Raw genomic sequence first — 24,646 nt, forward strand, 5'->3', positions numbered from 1 at the left:
ACAAGTTAGTTTATTTAGCCTGCAAAACACAGCATGTTTACAGTCCCACAGGATGTTGCCAATATAAAGTTTTAAAACTCTTTCACGAACTCTTGTTTCTATTATGTCTCTGGCCCAGGAATGTGCATTTTGTAAAATATGCCAACGTTTAGCCAACGGTGTTTGTGTTTAAGTTTGTATTGGAGTGATCACTCTAACTAAGGGCTGTTTATTTGATATTTTTTGTTTAATTATGCGAGACAACACACAATTTGGCTGAGTTTATGAACACATAAGCATGCCTTTCCTAAAATATACAGATCTCTAACCACTATAATGTGGCAGGCAGTCCCTCTTGCTATCAATCCTGCAAAGTGCAGCTATCTATGAAGAACAAGGTTGTGGATGTGCACCCTAGAGCATTCAACAACCCGGGCCAGTCTTCCACAGTGAGGCTCTACGTTGGGAAATGTTGACTCTCCAGGTTTTTGTGGTGTTCCAAATGAATGTCCCCCTGAATGAAGGTAATTATCCTAATCGCTCATTAGGCACAGCTCTCGTTTCCCTTCGAGGAGATGCGTCCTTCTGGAAGTGTCTTTCGTGTGGTACAATGAGCAGTCATCTGGCCCTGGGGCTATGTCTCCCAGCCTCCGCTTAATCCTCTCCCACCTCAATGCTCTCTGGCCCCTTTCCAGCTAACCTCCCCTCTGCTGGAGAGGTTGCCAAGTCAATCCACCTCACAGGCAAACAGGCCATTCGATGCCTCTGCTGTAACACAATGACCTCTCCCAGGTGTGTCCCTCTGAGTGTTAATGAGGAGGTGGATGGGCGACAGGAAAAAAAACTAGTAATGGCTGATCACACCTCCCAATGGCCCATTAACCCACTGCACACCATGGTCCCAAAGCTGCTTTCAATCAATTTAATTCTGCTGCCTGTTACTGGATTTGTATGGGACTGAAACTTATTTTTATTTACAGTAGTTTTTAAATAACCCAAAAATGTATATTATAGTCTAATCGGTTAATTTAAAATGTGCTCGTTTGCCAGTGAACTTAAAACCGAACCAAGCAACATCGGTACAAAGCAGGTTGTACCAGATCGGTATGCTCTACAAGTACACCACCTTGGATATGAGAACCTAGCAGAACAGGTTTTATATTCCCCCCGTTTCATGTGGGTGTCCTTGGAGACAGGTGGCTGAGGTATGGCATCCCGAACCCAGTCTCGTTAGTTTAATCTCCTCGCCCCATTCCAATCATCTGTCCTCTTGTTCTGTCAAATTGGTGCAAGACCAAGAAAGACCGGTATGCTGAAAGGAGCCAACGGTTAATGCTTGATAGATTTCAAAGGAGCGGCACGTCTAAATCACAGTCTGTGGGGCATATCTCGTCTCTCGTCTCTCTCTCGCACTTTAACCAGTGTAGGGCTGATCTTATCGAAGAACCTTATTTAGTCCGAAACGAAGCTGGAAATGATATTCTCGTGTCTGGAATGCTGTTTCTGTCAGCGGTGAAGGTGTGCAGCTTAGGCAAGGTGACTGCAAACTAGGAGACATATCCTGGTGCCAGACAGAGTGACTCGTTTCTCTCACGGAGGTGCTGGTATGCTGTTCGTACCTTTTCTGGCAGTGGACGTTTCTTCTAGAAGGTCTTTTAGTTCTTAGACTTAGGAGGTGAAGAGACGAGATCCATCAATGAGTCTAATGTACCCATACTGTGCATGTACTGGTAGTTAAAAATGCTTGTTTTTTTATAAATTATATAATTATTAAGAGGTGTGCTTACTTTGAAGAAATAATAAAAACACAGCAGTAGCATCAATCAACTCATCGGATCTCTCTTCAGATCCCTTTGCAGAATGAAAAGCAAGATTTGAAGTAATTAATACCTGCGCAACATTGGAGACATTGCTGTATGCATTTTTTGCAGGACCATTTTTTTTATCCAATTATATCTGATAAATACATCTTAATTAGCAGTTGTTAAAAGCAATTTAGTTTACCACAGAAGTTAAATAATAAGTATGTTTCAATTGCTTTTCGAGCACTTTTTCAGGGAGGAGATTTTCTTTGCATTTTATTTATTTATTTATTTATTTTTAAAATCAGTTTGGTTTCCTCCTTCTGGAAGACAAATAACCGTAACATTACAAGTGAGATTGCAGTTATGAAATGTGTGAGAGATGACAACGCTGTCTCATGACACATGACATAAGTCTTTGAAATTCACTGGTCTTGTTGACAAACGTAAACTCCAGACCTTTACCTTGACATCAGGTTGCCATAAAAGTAATTTCCTGTATTGACTTTATCTTTGAATATCAGATTAATTATGCTTTTTTAATTAAGGTGCCCTTGGTTTTATTTATTTGGATTTGTTCTGTAATTGAAAGTGGGGAATATTCTTTCTAATGAACTAGCCCATATACTTTGTGTACAGTACTGTAATTGGCAGCTATGGTACTGATAAGCTTTGTAAATCCTTTTGTTTATAATTAAAAAAATATATTGAATTCTATGTTACTTCTTTTAATTCGTTAGTGAGGTTTGTACATATAGTTTACATTTTAAATGCAAGCTTACCGATTTTGTTAAAAAATGTATTTGACCTTTTTCAAACTGAATGGCCACTTTAAAATAATCTCATTTAATATTATGCCACATGTAATGGACAGTGCTTTGTTATATTGTAATCATATGTTGTCACCCTACATCAGGGCCAAAGGCTGACTCACTCACACATACAGATAGCACTGAGAAATGGCTTTAATCTCAATGTGACCAGAGTTGAGACAAGGGTTAGCAGACTGTGGAGCAGTAAGGCGCAGAAGGCGCTATATGACACCCTCCTATAGGCCGAGACCCCAACTACCACTATAGGGAGCATTACCCACATAGCAAAGACTTACAGCACACATACTTTGTCTTTTATTACAGTTGCTGTTATCAGGCAGGTGATGAATGTTGATGCCATGTGTTTTGTGTTTTTTTTTTTTATTTTTATTTTTTTACTGTTCATGTGAAGAAAAGCCACATATCATTAAGGCTACATTTATGGACCTTCGTGACATTTGATATGAGAGAATCCTGCCAGCGTTCAGTATGGATGCTGCTGCTGTTGATGACGTGTAAAGCTTGAATTTAGAAACACATAGCCCTTGCACTGTAGATTGTCCTGAGCATGTGACCTCCTCTGATTGGACAACTAGTATGAGTGCAGCCCACCACAAGCACACAGCAAGGGGCTTCTCGTAATCATGCAGTAAACAGTGTTTCTGGTTCCCCCTCTCCATGCTTCTGGTATACAGCTCCAGTAACAGTTCATGTTAACCTGCCTCTAGTTCAGACCTAGTTTTGAATGACAAGCCAATGACATTTGCACAGCCGCATTTTGCACATTCTTGTTTGTCAGACAGTGTGAATATTTTTGTTCTGACTGGGCAGCAGACTCTCAGGTTTCCCTCTCATGGCAGTGTGACAGAGACCTTCAGACGGCACTGCTTCCCAGCCGTAAACGACATCTTCCTCATTGCTGAGCCAGTGCTTTTTGTTTTTGTTTTATTCATCGTCGGTTTCTTTTTGAGCCGAATATCATTGTGGAGTGGAAATATGACCACTAAGCGTCTTTTTGTGCCATCTTTCCCATCATCTACTGTACCGAGCTACCGTTAATAGTCATGGGAACCTATTGTTATTTTGTTGTCTGTGTTTATGGTTTCATTGTGAAAATGGTGAGAAGTGGAAGAGGGGGTTAGGAGTGTAGAGTGATGGGGAAGCTTTTTCACTTTGATTTGTGTGTGGGTTCATGCATTAGCTTTTCCCATGACATGCAGGGTCATATGTCTGTTCTATAGAAAAATAACTTTAATATGAATAAATGTGTTTTTTTCAACTGAAACCGCAACCTGGCCATATGTGTGCTATATATGTGTGTAGCATGTGAAGATTTCCTAAACATTCAGCACAAGAAACGTCACCCAGTCAAATGTTGACTTTTTTTCACTTTTGAAATTACTAGGTATTGCAGTAGTTTGTAGTTTGCTAAATAGGCATATGAATGGTAGAATATGGCAATCCCATATGAAAGTGGATATTTAAATGGTTTGTATTCAAAAAAGGTTTTGCATAATACCCTCTCTTGAAAGTCAAGAATTAACTCCTTCATAACATTTTTGGATCGGTTTCATATTCAAACCACAAATGCAAATTTCATAATTAGCTGTTCCAAGGAACTTGACAGGAATTCATTGTTAACATTCAACATCAGGAAACTGTAGAGGCACAAATGTAGCCAGCCTCACCAAACTGAAAATATTTAAACGTTTTTCAGTATGAAATGTGGGGAAATTAAGTTCTAAATGAAAACTTCCTCGGTGCATTCTACAGTTGGTTCCTGCTTTTCACATGGCAGGCGCTGGTTTGTTTTCAGTTGTGAGGAGAGGTATTAATGCTGTGCATTTCTTGTTTAGTCAACATTACAAGTAACACCGCCTTTTATATTTTTTTAGGTTTTGTAGTGCAGTGTTTAAAGGGCTAAACCAGGATATGAGCTCTCTGACTTTTCATGCTCTGCCCTGCTTACGTAAATCTGATATAATCAGTGTTTGACTTTGGATCAGGTGGCCACTGTTGAAGTCCTCGATAAATAACAGCCCGACCCCCTTGTTACATTGCTGTGTAAAGACTTAGCATCACATTTTGCCTGCTCTCCAAAAACCTGTCTTTCAGCACAAACAAACCCGTAAATAAAGGTGAGCTTATTCAAGTGCTGGAATGGAGTATTTCAGGTAGACTCTGATGTGGGGTTTAAATTTGACCTTGAGCAAATAACTCCACATTTAATCACTGTCTGTATATTTCCAAAATACACCAGCTCTAAATGGATTGCAAATGAGCAACGTCTTCTCAGTGAGATCAGAAAACCCAAAACAATCTTAAACAATGTATGCATTTTCAGTGTATACAACATTTTGATTAATGCAAATCACAGTATCTTGCATAACAACAAAATATGCATTAAAAAAAAAAAAAAAAGTTATTTAGGGCTGCACTTTTATTGCAAGATATTTGCATGTCATAGATGTATATTCATGATATTGTAACATTTTAAACAGTTAATTGTATTTGTTGTACTGCTACTTCCTATTTCAACTGAGTGGGTGATGCTGAGAATTTCAAGAGCCCATAATTCTTGGAGATTGTGCAGGCACATGCTCTTTATAATGTAGTTTAAACAAACCATTATAAAAGTTAAATGTGACCTAGCTGATTAATTGTTTGAATGGATCTGTGCTCTATCAAATATTAACTGAAATAACATTAATACATAAAGACCTCCCTATGGCTTAGTCCAAACTCTTTTTTTATTTATTTTAAAGCGAGTGAGAAAACAAAACTCTATATGTATTTGATCATCCTTGATCGTTTTATCATCGATACAAAACAATATGACAGTAGTATTGTTTGTGTTAACTGAGCCTGGAAGTTGCCAACGAGTATCTGTAATCGTATCCTGTCGGTTGTCTTCTTAGCAGTGAGCTCATGTATTGCCTTTCACATTACCAGGAAATGAGAGCTGTGCAGAAAGAAGGAAAAGTACAGCTCTTAAGCTTCCTTCAGTTCCAAAGTCCTTTCTTTTTCGCTGCGCTGACCTACTGAATATGCATATCCAGCTCGGGATTGTTCTCGACGGCCAATCCCGTTGTCCAGTAATTGTGTGATATGGGAGGAATTTCCTGAAAGTGAGATCACCAGCATTACTGCAGAGCAGCAGTCATCCCCTTCCAATTAGCCGTGATTTCATCAGCAGGGCAGAGAGCAGCAGTGCTGACTGTCAGGTGATCATGACAGTGTCTTTCCACCACACAGCTAAGAGCATGTGGGAGCAGTATGCATAGGGAGACCTTATATGGGAGCATCAGGAGTCTTGTGGTGATTTCATTTATTCCCCACCACGCCACCCCATCCTGCAACCACTGTAAACATAGGCTGATTGTGATGAGATCATTGCAATGTTGTTTTTTCTGTTCTCATTTTAAGAAAATATATTTGTGAATGTTTGTGCAAAAAATACTGTATATAATATTGCTGAGTGAAAAAAAAGTTGTACAAAATGTAGACTGAATAGAATTTTATAGAATAAAAAAAGTAGTTTTCTGTATAAATCTGTTTAACACTCAAATCAGTTGAATAAGCACACATAGGAGGGTCAGTGATGGTCATGGCTCGGGGCATGCACGTGCAATGTCCAGTGACGGCTCATTTCCTCTTGAAATGTCCCCCCTGTTATGTAGCGAACTACACCATGGCTGTGATGTGCATTTAGACATGTACAGGCTTCCCTCTCATCCCAGCCTCCACCCAGCCTCATGAAGGGGCAGTTGAATGGCAGGCATTAAAGATTAGGCCGTTTTGCTGACATACTGCAAAATGCCTAGGGTTTAGCCACTTAATCACTCTTCTTGGGTCTGTACCTGGCAATCATGGGCAGGCAGCGTGTTGGACCTTGCTAAATACAGGGCAGGAGTTGTTCCACTGTGAAAACTGAACCATCTGCAGTTCCACATGTGCCCGAATGGGTTTTCTCCTGTACATATATATAATATAATAAAGTGTATATACAGTGCCAATAGAAAGTCTACACCCCCTTGAACCTTTTTTCACATTGTGCTGTGTCAGCATTTAATGCATTTAATTTTTTTTTTCCAAACTCCACACTGTTAAAGGGGAAAAAGTTTTTACTGTGAAAAAAATGTTAAAACTACTAAACTGAAATCTCATGCATGGATAAGTCTCCACCCCCCTGAGTTAACACTTGGTGGCAGCAATCACAGCGAAAACTATCTGTATTATACAAATACATCTGCTGTGGTTCAAGCAATCATTGTTTAAAACTAAATCACTTATGAATCTAAAGCATATTCTGTCCATTGTTTAAGTTGGATCAATTTGCATAGTACATTTTACACAACTTAATGACATGTCAGTTTTGCACATCTGCTTGAGAAAAAACAAGAATAGGTTTTGCCTTCCACTTTACCATTATTAAGGAAATGCTGCAGCCCTTTGTGAATGCTGCTTTACCTGAAAGACAAAAGAGTGTAAAAGGCTATTTGCATATCTTCATGGCCATGATTAAATGGCTGACAGTGTCTTTTCAATGATGACAATGCTGAGAGATGTCAAAGGTGAGTTTCTATTCCTGCAGCAGGAGTCCAGCACTCACGTGGGGGGGTGGGGGCTGTGGTTACAGGCTTTTAATTATCCCAGCTGGAGTTGAGCTGAGAAAATAATCAACTTACCTGCTGAGTAACTTAACCTAAAACATCTCAGTTTACTTTCATGTAGGCCAGTATTTAAGAAATTAAGTTTAAGTGAGGAAACAAAAAGGTGTGTGTTTGTGTGTATGTATATAGTGTTTGTTTGTTTTTACTAGAAAGGTGGTTCAGGACTTCCTAATTATCAGAAGTAGGTTTTACTAGCCCTAAAACCATAATGCATTGCACCATCTCTAAAATGCACATATTAGTGGTGACCTAAATCCTTTGCATTCTAAGAATTGTTCAAAACTGAAATATTTTTTGTCTTTTCACAGTCTTATGTTTCTTCCTCAATGGCACGGGGGAATTCACAAGGGAAACGTTACCTTGCTAAATAGGCATATGAATGGCAGCATTTTGTCATATGTCAAAGATGAAACCTTGTAGAGGTGGTGCTGGGTAGATGACTCTGCAGATAAGCTATTCTAAACATTTACCCTGTTTATCCCAAAATGATTCTGAACATGCCATTGAAATACCAGAATACGGCTTTACAAGAAAACCTTCCCTTGTGCACAATTTCCAGAACATATTTACTGATGAAAGCATTTTTTATCAACAAATCTCATCAGTTTCATTACTAATTAAAGTGGTTAACTGTTGACATTCTAGTCATGGTTAGTCATGCGTCTCCTCACAACAGAATTATGTGGTTTTTATTCTTATGACCAATCACATTATGCCCACTCGTAATTGTTTTCCCTTCCCAGCATGCTTTCACAGTGAGGCTGGTAAGAGTATCTGTGCAAGAATATGTGCAAACCTTTAGGGTGTCATTGTAACTTGAAGCTTCTGCAATTTTACATCCACACCGAATCAAATTAATCGTCTGAACCTCAAATCTAATTCAAGATTATATGAAATGCATTTATAATTTGTTCCCTCCTGTAAATGTTCCCTATGCAGATTGCACTGCTATTGCATATTTACAAAACCAATACAATGCCATGCAATTGATTGTCATCTATTAAAATAATGCAATACCAGGAAGCAGTTCTGTGATGCATTTCCCTCCAACAAGTACAACATTTACAGTACAAAGTATACTGGTGTTGCACAAGAGGCTTGTCAGCTGCAAGACGAGAACTGAGCACACTGCAGTATAGGAGCTAATAAGTGTGTGGCAAACACCAAAGCGGTGCTCGGTACTACAATGCGTGATGCTTTGATACACGGTGCTACAGAAGGATAGTATTGTGTACTTGATCCTTGTCTGTGTCTCACCTTTGCTAATTTGCAGCATCACACACCCTGGATTTAGGCTTAATAAATTCCGTTTGAGACTATCTTTAATTACTTGGGTTGAAAACGTCTCTCGAGTTGCAGCTTTCCAGAGTGTGAAACATCCTGCCCTCTCTATAATAGATATGGCAGCTCAGGGCAAGAGTTTATCCTCGTGCCTAATCAGCTGATAGCTGTTGATTTTGTTTTGAAAAGGGATACATGCTGGATTTGCATATCAAAGCAATGTGATGTGCAGGGTGGTGGTGCAGAGCAGCTTGTTGGTAGCTGTTTTCATGACACAAACACCCTGCTGATGATCCCCTGGTACATTTTACAGACTGCATGGATTAAATCATACAGGCTTTAGTAGGAAAGAATATTAGCAAACTGCAATTATAATTGAGAGATATTGTTGTCTGACATGCTCTGGATTGCAGTACAGTCAATACTGCTTATCACAGACACAAGTTATTTGTAAATCTGTGCCGATTCATCTTTGGGAAATCTGGCAGGTGAATATACTTAATTTCTATTTCTTTGTTGTCCCCTTATTCCAGTGTAATCCTTAACATTTTGCAGACAGTTAATGAAAACCCGACCAATCTGGATATAAATGATGGATTTGTATATATATATATGTATATATATATATATATATATATATGTATATATATATATATATATATATATGTATATATATATATATATATATATATATGTATATGTATATATATATATATATATATGTATATGTATATATGTATATATATATATATATAATGTTTTGCCAGACCTTGAAAAGTGCATTTTCACTTTCAAATGAAATAAAAAGTGCTTGTGATTAACACGTTAACCATAGAAATTGATTTTTATGAACATGAGAAATGAATTGCATTACCTATGTTTAGCTCAGATGTACTAGTGTGTGTTTTTCAGTGGAAAATAAAATGCCCCGCAAAGGTGTCCTTGACAGGAGTCTGATTAACAGCAAGCCGTAGATTAGATAGTGTTATTACACATCCAAGGAAATGTATCCTATGGCAAAGCATCCTTGTTGCTTTGGCAATATTTATAAAGACATTTATTGTGCTAATACATCAAACTTTTTTTTTCTTCTCCTGTACAAAATCTTCCTCCTACTACTACAGTGCTCCAGTTACCGTCAATTGCATACCATGAGATGCTGCTCAACTGCTTGTAAATTAGCGTTCCTAATATATATAGGATCCGTGTTTGTATACATTCCCCACTGCACATTATTTGAAGTACAAATAGCATTTAATCAGATTAAAAGTACAGGTTTATCTTCAAGAGCGTATTGCGTGCTCCAGACTGTAGGAAGTCTGGCGGCAGAGAAACTGTTATGGATTGTTTTCACCTGCATCAGAAACTGAGCTGAACACTTCCCTCTCACCTTTGCAGTTGGTTGCAGTCCATGTGCTACTTTCAGGATACTGACAGAACAGGCCAGAGGGCATCCTGTGTTCTTATTCTGATCGGCATTATCATTTGTATTATAATGAATGGTTTCAAAAATATGTTCTGGCTCAAACTTTACTTTAAAATTAATTAAACTGCCACTGTGAATGTCTCCGCATCTTTAATGTGAAATAAAAGTGTGCATGCCTTTGCGATTAAGTTAATTTAACTGTTTAAGAACCTTGAACAGAAAAGGTCATGCACACAAAAACTATGTTTTTAACTCTGTAGGAATAAACAGATAGGATTTACTGGAACAAGAAAAGCGTACCATGAAAGTTGGATGGGAATTGAGAACATGTATTGCAGTTACAATGTAAAGTGTAACAAAGGGGGTTGCTGTCCTCACTCACAAAAACGGCTGCACTGCTTCTGAATAGAGACGAATTGGCTTTTATAATTATAAGTCTATGTGGGTTTGTTGGATTCCTCTGAAATTAGTTCAGTCTAGGCTGCTGTCTAGACAGGGAAGCACTGTTGTAATGGACCTCTGGGTTCTTGGTTGGTATATAAAGCTGAGCAAAGTTGCAGGAAGTTCTCCAGTACCGGGGGGGTGGTGTTCGGCTTTTGGCACCTTCCTGATCCCTCTGGGGAGTTAAAACAAATTACCTCAACTGTCTCCACTGAAGTAGACAGTCTGTGCATGTTATGTTTTGTTGTTTTTCTCCCCGTCTTTCTCCTCCTAAACTGTTCATGGAGCTGTGGAGTTGCGTTACACAGCCATTGCTGCAGAAACCCAGCGTCCCCAGGGAGGTCACAGTTCGGCTGACTGTTACACAACAGGAAACTGAAACGTTAGTCCCTGGTGCTTCTTGGCACACAGCGCAGATCTCCAGTACAGGACAGTAACGTAACATTCCAGTAACTTGCGCAGAAGTGACATCCAGCTAACCCCTGAAAGGAACGGAAGAGTACGACTTCCTAATTGTTTCATGTTCACACACACACACACACAAACCAAGTGTTATCAAAACAATGCAAAAGAACACCTGCAGCTTTTTGCTAGAGGTAGTTCTGCTGAAATAAGAGTGACTAAGTGGGCTCTGATCACCTTCAGTTATAGTGCATGATCCTTCAATTATATGCACTAACATGTTGTGAAGTGCCAGAATAAAATTACCCTATCACTAGGATTAAATTCAAATAGCAATTGATTACTTTGATTGTTTGGTAATTGCAGAGGAACTGGTTAATTGTATATATGGTCTACTCTTTCGATAAGTTTTTCTCTAAAGCTCCAGATTTAAGCGGTCACTTAAGCAAAGTACCAGCAATAACTTCCAAAACTGGAACAAGTAGAGTATTGTGAATCATCAAAAGAATCTATTGTAAACTTGAAATATAGGTGTCTTCACTAGAAGTTGTTGCAGAGTTCATCCATTCATCTGAGCAGGATGTGTCAGATCGTGCACAGGATTGTGATTGACATATGGGAGGCAGTGATAATGGCAGAACTGATAAGTGAGGCTGCAGGCCAAAGCAGGAACTCGCCACACACCGTGCAGGAAGATCCCCCTGATTATCACCGAGTCAGGCTTGCCTTTGTTTACCAGCACATGAACTTTCTCAACTGTCTGAGGTCAAAGGTGAATTGAGGGATGTGTACATTGTAGATAAATGACCCTTTCATAACTGAGGTGACTTAACCCCTTTGATATTATGTATTGAACACAAGCCAGTTTTCCTTCATCTTTTGAATGAAAAGCTGTATACCAAAAAAAAAAAATTAACAAAAGAAGGAGACATAATGCCGTCAGGCAGGCTTTAGGAGGGAATGACGGACAGGTTTTTAGAAAATAGGCGTCTTCTACGCAATGGAAACAGTACAGCATTCGCAAGAACAATGAATTAAGACGCTTGTGTTTCTCATTAGTTTTTGTTCTACTTGTTGGTGGTTAAGTAGTATGTTCTGTATGTTCAGTAATTAACCTACATTAAAATGTTTGATGGTTTCCATGGCAGATCAGACTGTACTAATGAAATTGTATAGGTATGTTCCAGGTTCAGAGATTTTAACTCCAACCTAATGACTGGAAAATAGTATTGCTGCAAGTTCAAATAGTATTGAGATTTTCCTTTTAAAGGCTGCAGTATCACAGTATGACTTTTGATATCAACTTATTTGATGGTGTAGCTGCAGTTACATCAGACTGAATAAATAGGTGAACAGGCAATCATAGTGCTATGTGGTGCAGTGTGCCTCCAGCCTGCAGGAAAAGTCACCTTGGACTGTGCTGCCTGCATGTGCAGGGGTTACGATGTTGGGAACATGCTGATGTCGGTAAAACAAGTAGAAGAACAGACTGTGCCAAAATGTGGAGTTTGAAAGAATTTCCATTCTTTAAAATTGATAGAAATAACTGGGAGAGATTACAGTGTTGGGCAAGAGCTTACATTTCTTAATTTCATTTATGAGAGGAAAAAGCTTTGCTCAGGCAACCCTGAGTGATTGAATGCAGCTTGCATTAATCTGAACAAACCAAAGCCCGGGCACTGGTCACTGGAGCAGTGTTGTCTGACTGAGAAAGCTACGAACAAAGATAGTCATAATTGAGCTCTAATATAGTGAAGTTAAACCTGGGACATGCTTTGTGAAGCTTGTGGAGGTGTATAAATAGAAGCAGCAAGTTACTTTCTTTCTTTGATGTTTGCATCTGGCTTACCTGACTGTACACCAATTTAAATGCCATTTACGAAAAGGGCTGTTTGGTTTCCTGTCCTTTGACAGGTCCTACTGTTTCAAGATTGTGAATGTCAAAGCAAAGTTTTTTTTCTTCTCTCCTCTCTCCCCCCTCGTTGTTGCTGTAGTGCATTTTCAATTCATGACCAAAAGCGAGTGCACTTGAAAGTTTCTTTTAATCTTCAGACGTCACTCACCTTCCTCCTCCAGGACGTGTGAGGAGACATAAATGAAAGGCACAGGAAGTGAGTGATCTGAGATTTTCATTCCCCGTGCGGTTTGTCTGCGCTTGTTTTGCTTGGGCAGGAGTCCTGAGCCGGTAGTCTGCCAGCCCCCTTGCAAGATCAAAAACAGAAATAATACCCACAGAACTGATCACACACGGGCTTTGCCACACACTGGGACAGGACAGAAAAGGAAAAGGCAAATTTAGCTGGGTTGTATGCTTGTTTTCCTTATTTCCTCCCACCTCAGGCTTTGATAATGAGACGGGAGACATGCCTTTCACCTGACTCTCTGGCTCAGTCAGTTTTGTGCCTGCAGTAGTTTCACTTGCTTGCAGTCGTCAACAAACAAAGCAACAACACAAAGCTTCTTATTGAACGCCTCGGAAAATCATCCCATCCCTTCTAATTATCAAAGGAAGAGATTTTATTGATTCTATAATAACTTGTTCCTGGCTGCCACCTGAGGGCACAGAGCCAACACACTCATTGGTTATATAACTGAGGCTTTGTCTTTGAGTTCTGCACAACTGACTAACATTCAGCTAGCAGTTATGTCAAAATACGTTTTACACTGTAATTTAATATTATAACAAATTAAAAACAACTAAACCTTTGTTATTCAGCTTTCCCGGGATAACTGTGTGTATTGTGGCATTTTTGCAATACCAGACACCTGATTTCCTTGAAGATAAGATATGAATTGAATCATTTAGTTTCTACTGACTTGAATACAGTAAACACTACTCATGGTGCAGACACTGCCGTGTAAAGTACTGAGTTGAGTGAGGGGTGTAGAAATGGAAAATATTCATCCCTTACATGACAACGAACTAGTTTTGGGGAACTTTGTTGCCATTGAAACACTGGTTGGAAGTCACACACACTTGAATAATCTGAGACTGCCTTACTTTAAGATAACATCAGATCGTATATGGTTAGTGTTAATGAGGGGTCTGAGAAACCGGCCATTAAGGTTCAGCCAGCTGCAATGCTGACGCATCAACTTCAACTTTAACAACTTGGCTTGTAGGTTCCCTGATCGTATCACTATATTTGTTAAGGCAGTGTCTTGCTCTTTTCACAGCAGAGTCTGTTGTAGTAACAAGCACTGGTCACATCGTAAGGGACTCCCTGTTGCTAAGGGATTGGCCAAGCGATACTGTTGGGTAAAACTTGTGATAAGAGATCTGTGAATACACTCGAGAGATTCGGACGTGTGGACGGGAGATAAGAATTTACTAAAGAGCAAATCTCATCAGTTACCTTCCTTCACAGTTGGGTTTCTCACAGTTAGAGTTTGTTAAAAAAACATTGTCAGCTGATTTAATTAAGAGTGCTTTAATCAGCCTATCCAGTATTGCTGAGCAGGTTGATACTTGCCAATATGTAAACCAGAAAAATCATAATTTTAAAACTAAACTGTATACCTGCTTACTTAAATTACTCTTTCTGAAGCAGTGTAATGTATTAAACATTTACCTGTAGTCAAGAGGGATTATAACATGTTTGTGCATATGTTTTCACTTGTAAATATGCAAAACTGAATCCTATGAAATCTGTTTAATGGCACCAAACTGCAGAATCTTAAGTTTTACAAGTTTACAGACGCTTCTCTGGGCTTATTTCCTGCTCGAAAAGCTCTGCACAAGGTGGTCTCGTTGTTAGCGGCGACGTGTTTTTTTGTTGGTTTTTTTACTGATGTGCACGACATTAGCACAATGCTTCATAATCTCTGAGCTGTCTAGGTGGTCCAGCTGTGGTTTTCCTCCCCAGGAACACGGGGTTATATAGGGAACGACATGGCAGACTCTGAGACACGAGATCAAAAGTCTGAGGAAGTTAGCAAACAGATTCAGGAGGGTCCAGAACCGATGGATGACCACTAACTGCTCACCAGGCATTCCTGCATCGTAATCGCGCAGGTTCAGGTCCAGACGCCCAGCCCAGCGCTACAGACATGTGCAAGCCAGTCCAGCAGGGCGGAGCGGAGTAATGTGTCATCTTGTGCTCACTAACGGCAGGGCTGTTCACATGTGCGTGTGGAATTCCATTTCTTTGCACATGTGATGTAACCTGTTGACTGGCCCTTGGGAGGGCAGTGTGCTGTGTATAATAAGAGAGCCTTTCTTTTGTATCAATTCCCACCTTTTAAGCCCAGGAAGTTGCAAAAGCTCAAGAATTCTCTTCACAGGTCGATTCAAAATGCTCGTGGAATCTCTTTTATAGCTGGTAATTTAAAGTGTTTTTGATGAAAGATGTATTCCTGTTTCTGAATAAGTATGATTTTAAATAGCCTAATGCTAGATTGAACTTGGCAATAGAAGGAAGACAATGGCAGGTAAAACAGTTCTGTATACAGTTTTGCTTTCTATTGTACAGCTGCATATTTTGTCTTGTGTAGGTTTCGGTATGCTGGTGTCCAACTCACTCAACAAACCTGAAAAAAAAGAGCAGCCAGGTATAATCACTAGAGAGTATTTTGAGCTTCCTGAGACATGTGTTGTTCATTTAACCTCTTGATAGCACTGCTTCTTGTGAATTCCTTTAACCTTAGTTTGTTATAGTTCAGTGCACAGTAAGTGGCTCTCAGTGCTAAAAGGTTTTGCCAGCCTTACACCACGGGCTGGGAATCTGCAGACAGAGCTCCCATACTTTGTCTTGTGTCTGTTGGTCACCATCTCCAACTCCGGATGACGCAGACAGCCGCTTTGGTTCAGTACTCCTGTATTAGGACCGAGTACTTGAAGCAGTCTGTCTGGCTCAGCAGTGGAAGTTCATGGCGATTCTTCACAGCACCCTTGCAGTGGTTCTGTGTTTTCCATCTTTGGTTTGTGTTGGCAGTGACTCCTGAGTATGTGCACACGCAACTGTCTTGCACAGCCTTGCTGCACTTTTGGAAAACAAAACTATTGATGGAAGACTGTATTACTGCATATTTGGTTGCATGCTTTGGAAGGTTGGGACATTTTAAACTGGTTGACATTTTGGCTGCATGAGAAGCATGTAATTATGGGTTAGAAAGGGGAAATGAAATGGTGCAAACCAATGCATGTGAAGATATCAACTACTTAACTCAACTGAATGCAAGTATACTGCATCGGTGCATAGGTTTCAGATCCATGGTATTCACGTATCCATTAAATCACCACTGGTATCACTGTTTGTAAGATATTTGGGCTTTGTTTACACTTTTTTTTTTTTTTTTACCATTTACGTTTGTGTGTGTAGCTACAACTAGAATTAAACTTAACTTCTCAATGCCTACAATTTAGAAATCCACATGGAAATAGTTTTGTGTCCTTGTGGGGATAAATCAAGATGGATAAGTAGGGATTGACCACTGCTCTGTAACTGGCTTGTGTGTATGTTTTATGAATTTGCCTGCCACACTTTTTAATGCAGATTCACCTTTTGGCAGAACAGCCGTCTTCCAGGCTCCATTTACACCCCTGTTCCTGTTCCGTTTCTATTTCTGACTTTTAAACACATCTTTAATCGTTCAGCCTCAGCTAGCTCAAGGAAGCGGTAACGTATTTGTTCCTGTACAAAGGGAGGTGGCTGATTAAAGCGAATGGGAACATATGATTTCCAGTGTGCGCTGTATCCTGTGAATGCTTCCGTTGCGCAGTGCCTTCACTGCCATGTGCTCGGTGCTGGATCCTTAGCACAGCTATTTGCATGGCAGCCCCTCACCCCCCGTCAGGTTTGTCCAGCCCCACAACTGCTTTTGGCCTTGCAAGAACAGATTTCCCGCAAGTGAGGCAGTAAAATGTTGGCTCCGTGCTAATCCATGTTGCACACAGACCACAATAATTGTCTGTGCGTTTCCTGTGTGCCAGTATTTCCAACAACAGTGGGTTTGGCTTGCCAGAATTGTTTCAACACTAAAGTATGTTATTTTACTATTGCGATTTTACATATCTGCTGCTGTCTTTTAGAAAAATAAATAAATATATACACAATGCATGTAAAATGTCCTTTAAAATGTATTTGAATATGTTCTGTATGCTTTGCCACAGAGCCTCACCTCACTTTAAACGATACTTTGTAAAGGAGAACTCTGAGGGGCAGTCCCTTCTGATTAATGCATGCATTTTCCAAGAAAACCCTGAAATAAACATTTCCTTTAATGTGAAGGAAGCTTGAAGTTCTGCAGAAAACCCATCACATGCAGTTTGTCAGTCTGTTTACCTCAACCTGTCTCTGCAAAGAAGTTTGAGGATTGTTCTCTAGGCTATAAAAACTAACACTGGCAAGGAAACTCTGCAGAAGCCACTGAAGAGTGAAGACACATGTGAGAGAACTGTAATACAAAAAGAGCAGTGACATCAAAGCTACATAAATCCTGCCGTGTGTTAATAGGACAAAGTTCTGTGTGGCTTTTTGAGTGCTGACATTACTGCACTGGTTAACTGTAATGACAACTAAACTTTATTCCCCCGTACAATTCCTTCTCTCACAGGATAATGAGTGTCTGATAAAAGTTAGGAGCATAGCTACTGTGAATCTGCCAGGGTTGTATCCCTCTGCTGTTCTGTTTGCCCTTTCGTATATTTATTGGCAAAAAAATTGTCAGTAGAAGTCTTGCCAGAGTTTCCTCACACAGAGCAATCATTATTGTGCATCGTTTAACGGAATCAAATTTACATTTGTGTGGCTATGCGGAACCCATTGCCCGAAAATGCAAACTGCATAGCTGGCATTCATTTTTCGTCATCACACTGTGTGCTGCTCAAATTCTGGAAAGAATTAAGACTGGAAAAAGTCTTAATGCCGTGCAAAAACCATAGTGCTGGTAATGAGTCTAATTTAACTGTATACTGGGAACCTGTCTTGAATTCCCAATTTTGTGCTGTTTTAGTTTTTTTTGTTAATAGACAAGTGCTACACAATCTCTATATTTATGATGTTTAACAGCAAGGATGTCAACAGAAAAGAAAGAAAAAAAAACTGCTTATCAAAGACTCCAGATGGTGTTTTCTATTCATGCAGTTTACAATTCACTTGAGAACATTTACTGACAGTAGACCTGCAATAAGAGGACTGTGGAGGAAACAGGTGCAGTATATTTATCTGTTCCCAGTTGTAACACATTCACGCACACACCATTGTTATAAGTAATTACATTTTTTAAATTTACATAAATTGGCCTGAAATTATGAAGTGCCAAGGACCAGCAGTGACTATGGTTAGAAACTTTATGTACTTCCAATTCTCACTTTTGTCATGAATGAATTATTGTTTATATCACACGCAATCTTAGAAACATCAGAGTTGGGTCTGCAATACTTTGCCCAAAACATAGTGGTTTGTGTTGTCGTCTTCACTTCTAAATATAGAAATTGTGTACAAAATGGTAGAAGGCTTTGATTTAAGCAGAGAAATGAACATTATTCATTACAGTGTGGGAATCGCATCTTCCTGTTGGCATCCTGTGAATGACTAGTAGTCAGACATGCGTGATGTCATCCATGTTGCTGCTGCTGTTGTGTGTGTGTGTGTGTGTGTGAGTGAGAGAGAGAGCTTTCCTCCCTGCATTGGGGAGGACTGTGACTTCGGGAAGTGAAAGGGTCCTGTCCGATTAGCTAAAGCAGAACCAACCCAGTAAACGGAAACTGAAATTACCCTAAAGTGCAGAAAGGGAAAGCAGGTACGAAAAGGGGTAGTAAACTGACTGATAAGGTATGAGGGCAGCGTTAAGTCTAGGCATGTTTTGTACGTACTGTAGATCATTTACAGGGAGGAGGTTATTAGATTAAAAATAAGCGGCTGGAGGATTTATCACCTGCGCTTACGAATGTTTTATGGTTCTGTGGAAGTTCAATAAATTCCTCTCTGCTTTCGAGTTGTAACTGCGTGAGAGTCCCACGAGAAAGTGTTCTAGAACAACACGTTTACCTCTCGGCTTCACCCTGTCAGAATAAAAAGGCATAACCTGGCAGTTTTTGTTTGTTCGTCATAAAAAGGGTTAGTTGTTCATTCCATTGATTCCAGTGATGTATTGTTCTCAAACTAGACTGCACAAATACTCCCATACATATTTGACTTTCCTTCATGGAACAAAAATAGCAGGTGTCTACCCTGTCCTTTGGAAAGTACAATGCTTTCTTTTGAATTATGGCTCAGTGTCACCCCCACAATTTTCCAAACATTCCCTTCCAGCAAAAGATTAGAGTGAGTATTGTCTTGCTGCACAGAGCGTGCCACCTGAAAATTACATGTAGGACTTGTTTACTCCCTAAAAAATGGCCTTGCCTAACTGGATGATGGTTTCATTTAAAACACGTTGGTCCTGTTGCGTACCTTTGAGCTTCACTTCCCCAGTCCAACTTGCTCAGTCAGCTGCACAAGTGAAGTTTCTTTATTTCAGATCAGGCTGTTCATCTTATCTTGAGCAATACTTCCGTCTGAGGCAGAAAGCCCTATTGCCTGTCTTTGCATAAGCCAAGTCATTAGAAAGCTAAATGATAGGAAGAGGAGGATTGGGAACAGCTGCTGGAAACAGTAGTTGGACAGTCATGACTTTACTGTCCCAGAAATTAGTTTGTAGACTCTATAAACATGCTGATAGAACCTGCTGTAATCTTACGGCATAATTACATGCAGGAATTGTGTTTTGATATTTGGATGTGTTCCCCTCGGGCTGTCCATTGTGCTGGCGCTGGCATGTGTTAAATGTGCCTTTGAAGATGTTGGAGGGCACGGCCTACACATGCAGGGCACACGACTCGAGGAATTCTAGGCCCAAGTCCATCAGAATTTACCTTTTTTCCATGCTTTTCGTTAGTGCACATATTGAAAAATACTCCTCTGCTCCTTGAAGAATTATAGTATACTGCACTTTGGCTGTTTTCCACATTTGTTTTTCCTTCTTCTTTTTTATATATATATCCCCCACTGATTTAAGTCATGTAGGTGTAGGGAAGGAGGTGTTTGGGTAGGTAGAGGTTCCAGAAATGACAACCTTTGGCAGTCAAATGCTGTTTTTTTTTTTAATGTCTGCAGCTTTTGTTCTTGAATACTTGCATGTATATAGTGATGACATGGGTAAAAGCTGAGTAGATAGCACAGTAAGTCTTGTCTTTGTAATGTAGTAACCATTTCTGAAGCATCAGTGCCGTCCTCCTCTCCTCTCCTCACCATGAAGTTCTGCTCTGATGACAGACGTAGGTAGGAGTTGTGTAAAGTTCCCGGAAAGCAAACTGACTCTTCGGTGCCAAACACAATAAGTTCCAGCTGTGACATATAAGGATAACATGGAATCGTTTTTACCAGTCTTTTGATTTCTTTTTTATTGTTTGGCAGGTTTTTCAACAATCCAGGCCCATTGCTGTTTACAGTGTGCTTTCAGGAAGAGAAGGCAAGTGGCTTTTATTTGAGGTCTAGTTATGTTTTTGACAGTTATTGTTTTTGTGCATGTTTAAATATGTGTTTTTACACAGGTGTGTATAGTTTAAGATGTCTTCGAAGATGCCCAGCTCAAACAACATAGCACAAGCAAGGAGGACAGTGCAGCAGCTAAGGATAGAGGCAAACATCGAGAGGATAAAGGTAGATATTGAAAACCAATGCAATGCTTATGATTTGGATTTTCAGATCTGTTCTTTTTAAACCGAATTAGCATTTAACTATTAATTTCACAGCCATGATTATTAATAAATGTATAAATAATTACAGGAAAATGCCCTTGAAAATAGTTATTGTCCCCTGGCATCAAGCTGTTATTTCAACAGGTGTGTGGTAGTGGAACAACTGTGAACACCGCCTGCATGGCACAATGGACAGAGTTTCAGATTGTTTCTAGACTCCCTTATGTCCTCCATCGACTGTTTGAGTTCATCTATGATGCCAATCCACCTGACCCTCAGTGGGTGTTCTCTAGGACCTGTGACCTTTTTTTGCACGTCATGTGTTATCCCCCGCCCTCACCAGCATGCAACAGTGTCACAAGGAACGTCTAGACTTATTTAGGGTATTTCCTTATCTTGATTGTGCGTGTGCTTGCATGTGCAGTCCCAGGCACTAACCCCATTCCTCTGCTCTGCAGGTGTCCAAGGCGTCTGCGGATCTCATGCATTACTGTGGAGAACATGCCAAGTACGACCCCCTACTAATGGGCATCCCAACCTCCGAGAACCCCTTCAAGGACAAAAAGCCCTGCACTATATTGTAGTGGACGACTGAACTCTGTGCTTTTTAATATTTTTTCTTGTGTGTGTGTGTATATATATATATATATATATATATATATATTTATATACACAAGAAAAAATATTTAAATCTTATTTTAGTAACCTCCTGATTCCCCCCACCACACACATGCACACGCACACACGAAAATTTGTGCCCCACACCATAATTCAACTGCAAGCATTTTTTATTTTATTTTTGATTGTTAAAAAAACAATGCTGTAATAGTGTGTGTGTGTGCGAGGAAACCAAGCCTGAGGATGATTAGTCATTTCAGCGCTGTATCAGTTTGTCACTCTGCTGTATCAGAGCTGTGCAGTGTCCCATTACTTCATATATTATGTGTTTAAGACCAAAGTTGCCTGAGAATAGTGCTCAGTGTAGATCTCACTACTTTATCCTATTGAAAGGGGGCAAGAAAAGTGCTTTGTAGTTGCTGGATATTAGTTGGGGAAATTATTAGATCCATGTTTTAGGTATTTGCCAACAATTCTCATTAGTTTAGAATTAATGTTCTTTTTCCAATTAAAAACAGTATGACTCAGTTTCTACAACCCTATATACGTCTCTGAAAATAGCTACCGTCTTTCTGAAGACAGTGACAGCCACTGTTCCTGATCCTGTGGGAAGAGGTGGTTTCGCCTGTCTGATGCTGAGGGGGCGGAGGGGCGGGTCTGGGTGAAAGGCTACGGCATAACATTAAGCTGCTCAAGAGTCCCTTTGTTACATGCACACGTGTCTTCAGTGACATCAGTGCATTGATACAGCACCGGTGATGATGCATCAACAAAGCCAATCCTGTCTCAGGGTGGCAGACTGAGAACAGCCAGACGTGGTCTGTGGAGCTGTGCTGTTGATAAAGCAGACAATTGTTGGGGTGTCCGGTGAAGAAGAGATGCAGGGGATCCAAAAGCCTGTGCAATCGCAAGAGATTAGCCATTGTGCCCAGTTTAACTTGTTAATAGGACAACAAGCAATAAAGAATAATGTATCTTTAGAAGAAAACATTGCTACAATGTTTTAAATATTTGAATCATCTTTAATTCGCCTGTGTAATGTTGCAGTTGCTAGCATCATGCAAACAAGTGTTTCTAATAATAATAATAAAAAATCATCAAAATACTTTGGTTTGAAATGTAACTTCGTTATGTGCTTGTATGTAAAAGTGCATAGTTAAGAAACTCCTGCCGTAATGTTTCTTATGTTTTCCACTTCCAGAATATATCTATCCATTCTGTCAAATGCTACTAATCATTCTAGTAACTCCATGTTTCATGTATGTTATCAGTTGGAGTGACACTGAACTTGGTTCAGTTTGGTTTTCTGTGTGAAATTGGGGGAAAAATGTATAAACATTTTCCATATGTTTGAAAACCTGACTAGTAGTGGATAGTGATGGGTATGCCATAGAAGCTGAAATGCAATTGATTTCATCTCGGGATAGACCATTTCGATCCCAGTTTTTCAGTAATTCATTCCGACCCCCAACACCTGGGTGTACAATTTATAGTAAAATATGTACTGTTATATGTAAAACCAAATTGTTTAAATGCAAGGTATTAAAAACATACAATCTGTATTGTACATGCTGCCTTTCACTATCTAAACGGATACTTATAAATGCCAAGCTAAGTTACACAGCCAACTACTAGTGTGTGTGTATTGCGGGCAGACAGGATGGAAAATGGCATTGCATTCCAGTTCCTGGGACTACAGCAACCCTTTAAATGAGTATGCCTTATAAGAATATGAAGGATCTTTCTATTGTCATTTTATAATGATTAATGTATATTAACTGGAGTGTAAAATGTAGAACATTTGATCTTGAGTGTGCAATTATACATCTCCAGATTGTACCAGCAATAGAGAAAAAAGAAAGCCTGATTGTATTTACCACACGGTGCTCTTAGCTTGAAATGGTTTTTCAAAAGATTGTCTAGCAATAGGTAAAACTGTGTTTTTCTAACCAAATGGGGACAAAACTCTGTATTCCAATTGGTGTTCCCCTGGCAAAATGAAATGGCACGTTCCACTGTGGTTTTTGGGGATCCAAGCTTTACACTTTATTCATATTTCTAAATCTGTGTGACAGCCATGCAGCTTTTGTGCCACAATACAACTGGCATGCCCAACCAAGAGACCAGCTTACCATCAATGGCCTTACAGGTTTGTGTTCAGTCTGTGATGATGTTCAGGTGTAGCGCTGTCCAGTAGTAACACCCATAATACAACCCCCTCCTTTTTGTGTCGTCTACAAATGGTCATGAAGACACTCGTATAAGACCAGGTCCAAGTTTAGGGTGTGGCAGGAGTGCAAAATCGCCAACTCTCTGCCACCAGTATTACTGAGGAGCAATCGGACTGTTTTTACCAGTTTTTGCAAACCGTGCCACTTGACTAATGAGTCTGGGAACAGGTTCAAAAGCAGCAACATTTTATTGTTGGAAGGAAAAAATTGGGATGGTCAAAACTGCAATCATGTAGCTGCATCACTGTGCCATGGCCACAGCCCTCTTCCTCTGTGTTTTCACATTACTGTTTGTCTTTGAAAGGGTGTCCTCGGAGGCCTGGTTCTTATACTGTATATGAATATTTCTGCTCTGTTCATTTTACAGTTGCTTTTATATTGTGATTTAATCTTGTATAACTTTAGCTATACAATCAAGACTTCTCTCAAAAGTATTGTTTTTGCCAATTTAGTTCATTGGACAGATGAATTTATAACTTTTTAAAACAATCTTCATTTTATCTTTTTCTTGTTAACAAGCTGTATTTCTTTGGGTATTGTGCATCATCATTTATTAAAAATCCTAAGCATTTTATACCCGTTTCCAGATCTTAAAACCTCAAATCTTTATTCTACACTCAAGTACAACCAGATGTGCACTGCTAATCTATATCGTCTCTCATGAAGGTATGTGATTATATATTTACTGTATAACAGTGACATTTGTGGTTAATTTGATAACTGATTGGGGAAAAGTCATTAAGCTCTCCTAAAATGTCTTAATTAAATTGCAAGAGGGTGAAAGTTCATGATGGTTTATTTTTATTTTTGATCTTGTTTCTGTATATTTTCCTTTTTGTTTTCCTTCAAGATGTTCATTAAACTAATTTTTATTGGTGTAAAATGGATGTGTTACCTACAAACACTGAAGCAAAATGTATGTGGAAAAGTAAAGGAAGGTAGATTGTATCAAATCTGGCTCCTGTCTTCAATCAACGAAACATTTGTAGAAATCGAAAGCTCGTGCAGAAGGCCACCATTTTAACTGTAGCTGAGAAAAATTTACACTAGCAGGTGCAACACTCTTTATTTGTAGAACTGGGTAGAAAAACAAGTGTCATTCTTACATGCAGGTGTTTAGTCAGGACCCGGCATGCACTGCAGCTAATTCAGGGACATTATTATTCTCTTCATAGACACCTATTAGTGTCTCTCCATGGCTTTCAGGCTTCTGTCAGCGTTTGGCCGTTTTGGTTTTAGTGGGAGTGACCAAGGTGTAAGTGCAGCACTGTTTTCTTGACGTTCCCACCCAGATCCTCA

General features: G+C 39.6%; 1 protein-coding gene across 1 annotated transcript in view; it reads left to right on the top strand.

The window, feature by feature from the left end:
* gng12b (guanine nucleotide binding protein (G protein), gamma 12b) overlaps positions 1 to 24,300 on the top strand; it is a 50,559-nt gene extending 26,259 nt beyond the window's left edge. Inside the window, exons 3-5 of the mRNA XM_066692638.1 lie at positions 20,215 to 20,269; positions 20,352 to 20,460; positions 20,957 to 24,300. Coding sequence (XP_066548735.1) covers positions 20,368 to 20,460; positions 20,957 to 21,082 — 219 coding nt within the window. The 5' untranslated portion in view covers positions 20,215 to 20,269; positions 20,352 to 20,367 and the 3' untranslated portion in view covers positions 21,083 to 24,300. The remainder of the gene's footprint in view (positions 1 to 20,214; positions 20,270 to 20,351; positions 20,461 to 20,956) is intronic.
* Positions 24,301 to 24,646: the final 346 nt, after the last annotated feature.

Source organism: Amia ocellicauda, chromosome 19 (genome assembly GCF_036373705.1).
Source record: "Amia ocellicauda isolate fAmiCal2 chromosome 19, fAmiCal2.hap1, whole genome shotgun sequence".
Taxonomy (NCBI): domain Eukaryota; kingdom Metazoa; phylum Chordata; class Actinopteri; order Amiiformes; family Amiidae; genus Amia; species Amia ocellicauda.